We start from the raw sequence: 7,146 nt of genomic DNA, 5'->3' as shown, positions 1-7,146 counted from the left end.
GAATCTTCAAGCAGCTTTTATTGGCACAGCCCAGGAAAAGGTGTGGTAGCCATTTCTGGGCAAAAACCTATATCCCATCAAGGTCTTCAGTGTTATGTTTAACGCCCCACTGAACCAGAAAGTTTAAGTTCCTAAAACAGACTCCCCAGGTCTCTAAGAGGTTCCAAAGAACAAATTTTTACAGTAAACTCTGTGCCCAGCGTGGGAACAGAGCTCATAACCCCAGCATCAAGAGTCGCACGCTCTACCGACGGCCAGCCAGGCGCCCCAAGAGGCTACAAAATTAATAGGTCAAGGCCCGCTGCTGCTGTTAAGATCAGAAAGGCAAGAGACAGACCTGAATGTGTGTCCTTGTTATGGGATGCCTAAAAAGGCAGGAAACAGTATTAAGTTTTTTAGGTTGGCTCCAGTTCACTCCCCATTACAAGGACTTGATTTTCAGCAGTCGCACTGAAGTCCCTCTCCATTCCGTATCTGGCTAAGCAGCTTCTGCTTAGAATGAATGGTGGTCATAGGACATGATCATCAGGATGGTAGAGTTCACTCATCAAGCGGTAGATGTAGGAAGGCGCATTCCCACCAATGTTGGAGATAAAGAGGGTAATGAGCTCTGGGGGGACGTAGTCAAACACGGGGCAGTGAACGCTGACCTTCTCCAGAATGTCCCCTGAAAGGCAATCAATCACACATGCTAAAGATAAAACTGAGGATCCTGCTCTAATAACCAGGTAGCATATAGATTCTAGGCTCAATAATGCAGGCATACTCGCTACCCCTCGGGAAGCTGCAGCAGAGTGCAAACCAGAAGAGAGGACTTCAGACCATACCACTCCCTGTTTAAAACTCTCCAATGCCTTTGCATAGCCCTTAGAACAGTATTCCAGCTTGGGATAGCAGCCCTCAAGATCTAGCCCCTCCCTGCTGCACTACACTAATTATAATTCATCCCACTCTCCCTCGTGCTCGTTCCTCTCCAGCTATAATGGCCATCTGGTTCCAACTGGCTAAGCAGGGACCTAACTCAGGCCCTTTGCACCAATGCCTGGAAGACTCTTTCCTTGATCTTCACACAGTGGGGTCTATTCATTCTGGACTCAGCTGAAATGTCCCCTCATTAAGACCCTCCCCAAACTAACATAGTCTCCAACCACCTTCCAATCACATCATCCTTCTTTGTTCTCTTCCCAAAACATCTCATGACCTGACATTTTCTTGTCTATCTTCTGCAACAGAACGTAAGCTCTGTGGGAGCAGGACCTATTTGTTGTTCATTTTTACATCCCTAGTTGCTAGCGTAGTGCTGGATACATAGTGGATACATACATAAAATAATTCTTGAAAGAACAAATGTGTGAATAAATGAAGTTATTCAACTTCTAAGAAGAACTGTAGCCCAAGCACTTGCTTTGCTCTCAGATGGTGTTTAAGGCCATGTGATGTTGATAAGGTGGCAGGCTCACTGACCACAGCTGCTACATTCAGAAGTCACAGAAAAGGACCCCAATGCACAAAGATTACAGGCAAGTTTTATAGTAGGAACATTTTGGAGCCTACTTCCTTTGCCATTCACGTCACCAAAATGACTCCCTACAGCAACTGAAAAACAAGTCTGTTTTCCCATTCGGTTGTTGCCTCTGTCAATCAACGTGCAAAGCCAAACTCAGTCAATGCTGGGTGATCCAACCCACCATGACCCCAATACTCCGTTGAATATATTAGTCCCAGAACAAAATGATCAGGTCCCCATGCACTCTAAGACACTAAAGAGAAGTCTCCACAAGAAGTATGATAAAAAACACAACCTGGCAGCATTCACCCCTGACTGACTACCAAAACAAAAGCAAAAGGACCCAAACACACGTGTGCACGTGTACACACACACACACACACACACACACACCCCCTTCTGTACCTTCTGTGAAAGGCAGAACTTCTTCAGGGGCCACAAACTTGTGAAATGAATCTTCTTCATTGGGGAACTAGATAAGGAAGAAAAAAAAAAAAAGAGTGAGACAGACCTAGCAAATTCCACCTCTAGGTACATAACCAAGGGAAATAAAAATCTCATGTCCACAAAGAAGCTTGCATACAAATGCTTCCAGGACCATTATTCAGTAAAACCAAAGGCTGAACAACCCAACTACCCAAGGGGTGAATGGATAAATAAACTGTGGTATATCCATGCAAGAGAGTATCATTCAGCCACAGAAGGAAACAAAGAGCTGTGCTATAGCTAGGAACCTTGAAAACATCATGCGAAGTGAAAGATGTCAAAAACAAAAGGCACACATTGTATGATTTCTTTTATATGAAATATCCAAAACAGGCAAAGCCACAGAGACAGAAAACAGATTAGTGATTCCTAGGAGATGGGGAGAGGAGGCAACAGGGAGTGATTATGTAACGGGTACAGAGTGTTTTGCCGGGATGATGAAGGTCTGAAACCAGAGAGTGGTAGTTGCACAATGCTGTGAATGTAGTAAGTGTCCCTGAACTGTACATTTAAAACTGGCTAATTGTATGTTATGTGAAATTCACCTCAATTTAAAAAAGAGACCTACAAATAGCTTCTATTGCTAATGAAATAACTCTTCATTTTGTAATACTGTTTGTATTCAAGCTACAGAGGAACGTCCCTCCAACTATGACAAATAAAACCGATTCTATGTTCCTAGTTTCAACTTGTTTGGCATTTTCAGAAATGGTCAGGGTGATGGGGAATGGTGGCAGTGGAAACAAAGGGCCTTCCCCAACTATGTACTACCCTGACCTTACAATTTTGACTTTTCAAAGCTGACAAGTTATACTATCAATTTTTGAGGGGCGCCTGGGGGACTCAGTCGGTTGAGTGTCCGATTCTTGATTTCAGCTCAGGTCACGATCTCACAGTTGGTGAGTTTGAGCCCCACATCTGGCTCTGCACTTTCAGCCTGGGATTCTCTCTGCCCCTCCCCTGCTCGCACACGTGCTCTCTCTCTCAAAATAAATGAACGTTAAAAAAAAAGGAATTAAAAAAAAAAAAAACTATCAATTTTTTTCCTGGTTCAAGACTTTTGTGGCTTTTTCCAGCCTCTACTGGGTCTAATCCATTTAGTAAACACAGATAAAGAGAAGCCCCAGAGTGAGCAGGTTGAAGGCCTGGAGATCAAGCCTACACTTTGGCTTCCTTCTTTCTGTTGGCTACAGACAGACAGACGTACCTGTGGGGAAAGCTTGAACATGGGAGCACAAACGATGAGCGGGGTGGAATGGTGTTTTGCTGCCAGTGCTAGAGTGTGAGTTCCTGTCACGGCTCTCAGGGCACCATTGGCCAGGATGGTCTTTGTGCCAATGATCACCTTTGGAACAGGAAGCAAAATGTGAGTCATCCTAGAGATACAACCTTAAATAGGCCATTGGGCACAATAGGCTAAATGCCCAGGCCTCCCTCTTGACATCGTGAGGGTCACACAGCCGTAAAGGAAAAGGGATTCTAGACTAAGGACCATGAGTTCTAGCTCAAAAGTGGCTTCCCAAAGAATGAATATAGTCTGTGACTGGAAGCTGTACCACCTCCTGCTCTTAGCCCTGTCTTCTAGGATCTCTATGTCACAGCTCCTGAGAAGCCTTTTTATTCATCATCCACCACTGCCAAGCTCTCTGCTCAGAAAGCAGGGACCCTCTACCCCATCCCTAGCAGCTGCCACGCTTAGCTTAGCCCTATTTCATTCTCTTCAATGCTTTCACCAAAAAGAAACTACTCTGAGGTGCCCGGCTGGCTCAGTTGTAGAGCATGTAGATCATGACTCTTGATCTTGGGGTTGTGAGTTCGAGCCCCAAACTGGGTGTAGAGACTGCTTTAAAAAATAAAATCTTTTGGGACGCCTGGGTGGCTCAGTCGGTTGAGCGTCCGACTTCAGCTCAGGTCATAATCTCACAGTCCATGAGTTCAAGCCCTGTGTCGGGCTCTGTGCTGACAGCTCAGAGCCTGGAGCCTGCTTTAGATTCTGTGTCTCCCTCTCTCTCTCTGCCCCATCCCTGCTCATGCTCTGTCTCTGTCTCAAAAATAAATAAAAACATTAAAAAAAATTAAAATAAATAAAATCTTTAAAACAAACAACACAACAAAAAGAAGCTACTCTAAGTGAGGAACAATGATACAGAGAGAAGAAAAAGAAATTCAGTTAATATATTAAAAAGGCCCAAATATGTACTTTCAAAAGGTGTTAGAAACTTTCTTTTCTCATAGATATTATAGGACGGAGGGGGGAAAAATCAGTATTTTAGAAGTACAGTCTTCATGAATTTAATATAAGTCCAAATATACCCACCTTGTTGACTCTTGACATAACAGCAAAAATGGCGGCATCAGTCATGACAGTTGTCTCAATACCTGCTTTGGACAAATTGACTGCCATTTCATGACCCTGCAATAGGACAGAAAGGCTGACATTATGAGAGAGAGTGAGAGAGAGTGGGAGGCATCTCCAATGGAACTGGATCTGGAGAATTCTGTGATACTGAGCACAGCCAACACACAAATGCCTCCAGATAACTCCTTTTTCTGCCCGTGGTTGGTATTCTCTGGTACATTGCAGGGAAGCCCAGGAGAAGCTAATAAATGTTGAATTCTCCACAGGAGCATTAGACCAGCCACAAAACTGGAAATACTGCTCGCGTGTATAATTGGGCAGAGCTGACAGGATAGGTCCTGGCTCGTTCCTTTACAACATCCTGCATCCTTACCTAGTTCCTTCTGAAAGACCTATTATTCACGTAGGGATGGAGTGCGGTCAGGCCAAGCATCAGTCATCCCCAAGGTAATTTACCCTATTTTGATTCCCAAAAGAACCAATATATTTCTTTTCTTGAACCCAGCATTTCACCTAAGCCTCCCAAACCAATGTTGAAGAGTGTTGACAGGATGAACAACTTGAAAATTCCCTTAATGTTTTATTTTACTTTATCTTCTCAACGTCTTGCTTATCAATTCAAAGATAGCACAGAGCCCATCTATCACTTCTTGATTCCCTCCTCAGTTTTCATTTTTCTTAGCAACTCCAGAAGCCCCCCCCCTACCTGACAGAAAGGAGCACATTCTGCCACAATGACATGGAATTTCCTCTTTCGGGCCGCCTCTTTGAGGAAGGCTTCTACTGTTCGGGAGAAGCCAATGGTCATGATCACCTCATTGGAGTGGATGTGCTCCAGAGCCTGGGCTGCAATGTTCTCTGTTGTCCCTTCTGCAAGAACAGTCAGTTTTGCAAGGAAAATATGAAACCACCGTGCTACAACATGAAAGAGACAGGTGCCCACCTAGTGGACCCTGGTAACACAGGGTAAATGGACTTAATATGAAGGTCACTTCTTCTTCAAAGCCCCATTCCTCTGGGATCTTCTACCTCCTAAGTTCTCAGTCTACCCTCTTTCCCAGTAGAACCCCCAACTCACCCACTTAACCCCCCAACCCTGCCCGGCCACAACACCAGCTCCTTACGATTGATTTTGAAGACACTGAATTCAGGCCAAAAAAAAAAAAAAAAAAAATGGTCCAATTGGGGAAATCATAAAATGCTGAGCGTGGGGTAAACAGTTTTCCCCCAAAGGGACTCCTCCTCCAAAAGGTGGCCACAACACCTCCACCTGAGGAGGCCACAGAAGAAAAAAGGGGAGGAATTTGGAAGCAGCAGCTCCAGATACACAGACCCAGCTTCTTCCTTCCTTGGGGAATTCTGATTGTAATGAATATCTGCAGATCTCCCAGGTCACAAAGACAAGGGGAATGGAGGTGGCGCGTGTGTGCATAAAAATTCTAGAAGTTTAGTGAAGTCTACCACCTGTGGTTTTAGGGAGTTCATCTTTAAAACGAAAATAAAGCTCTGTCCTAACAGCTTCTGCAGCAATCTATAAAGGGCTGGTCTGTAAAGAAATGTAGCGAGGGTTATCTTACTCCTGCTCCAAACCTTCCTCTTAGTCAGGATGGAGGACAAAGCTGAGAACAGCATAACTGGCGATCTCCCAAGTCTGCTGATGAACAACTTTCAGGGTCTTCTCTTCCTTCATCTGCCTGTAACCTGTCCTGACACCCGGGATCAGGACTCTTACCCAGTTCCACAAGCAGCTCACTAATTGCCTCGATGATGTTGGACTGGAGTTGGGCGTAATGGAAGCTGAAATCCTCGCTCAGGCCTTCGGATGTCAAGAGTTTGTGCAAGGACTCCTGCTGATCGCTCTCATCGCTGCGTCCATGGAGTCTACGGAGGCAACAAGACGCAAAAAGGGAGGTGGGCTGAGGTGTACTCTTTGAAGCAACAGGGCCTGCTCACCACTAAAGGCTCCAAGCAAAGGGCGGAGCTCGTGCAAAAAGGCACACGTCCTGACCTGCCATACTCCTCCCGGATGATCCTGAGCACTCTCCGCACCATGTTGCCCACCGTGGTCTCTGAGGGCTGCGCGGCTGTCATCCTCTGGCCCTCTCGGCGAATCAGTTCCATCAGCTCCCCTGCAGTCCGAGGAACAGAGCGTGAGAGGGCACGAGCACGATGAGACCTGGGCGACTTTCCGCCTGGGGATCGGGAACGGATAGTGACGAGGGACGCGACAGAATAGACCTGCCTCACCTGCATTGCTCCAGCGGTGGTCCGTAATGATCCGGCGCAGCAGCCCCAGGGTCTCCCGAGCCATGTCCTCGGAGCTGCGCCGCCCGCCGCCCCGCTTCAGGGCCTCCACGAAACTCTCGATGCTCTCGTACAACTCCGAGCCATTGGCTGCGGCTCCCGGCATCTCGAAAAGAGCCGCCTCGCCGGCGAAATCCGCACCTGTACAACCTCGATCGTTGCACTTCCGGGGCGGGTGAAGTCGGCTTCCGCTCCGCGAGGAAAACTCGGGCTTCACGGTCCGCAGGCCACGCCCCTCCGTGCCACAGCCCACCCCTTCCATCTGCCTGAACCAATCAGAGACTAGAAACTCGAGTTGCTCATTTACGGTGGAGCGTCCGCGAGCTTCCGAGGCTGGAGGAACGGAAGTGGCCGTTCGCAGCTCCTACGAAGTTGGACAGAGGTGAGCTGGGAGGCCCCGCGAGGGTGGCTAGTTCTGTTGCTATGGAAACAGCTGGTCTCGGCGCTCCCACTCCCCACAACGACCCGAGGCTGTGCTGTGAAAGTTGCC

At 47.0% G+C, this 7,146-nt stretch overlaps 1 protein-coding gene across 1 annotated transcript; it reads right to left on the bottom strand.

The window, feature by feature from the left end:
* Positions 1-6,859, bottom strand: EIF2B2 (eukaryotic translation initiation factor 2B subunit beta). Its single transcript, XM_027066175.2, has 8 exons — positions 6,600-6,859; positions 6,361-6,481; positions 6,085-6,233; positions 5,059-5,222; positions 4,311-4,406; positions 3,201-3,338; positions 1,913-1,979; positions 1-667 (listed from the first exon to the last, which is right to left on the bottom strand). Exons 1-8 carry the CDS (start codon positions 6,760-6,762, stop codon positions 510-512), a joined length of 1,056 nt encoding a protein of 351 aa, XP_026921976.1. The 5' UTR covers positions 6,763-6,859; the 3' UTR covers positions 1-509.
* Positions 6,860-7,146: the final 287 nt, after the last annotated feature.

Source organism: Acinonyx jubatus, chromosome B3 (genome assembly GCF_027475565.1).
Source record: "Acinonyx jubatus isolate Ajub_Pintada_27869175 chromosome B3, VMU_Ajub_asm_v1.0, whole genome shotgun sequence".
NCBI lineage: Eukaryota > Metazoa > Chordata > Mammalia > Carnivora > Felidae > Acinonyx > Acinonyx jubatus.
This window is presented reverse-complemented; position numbering and strand designations above follow the sequence as displayed.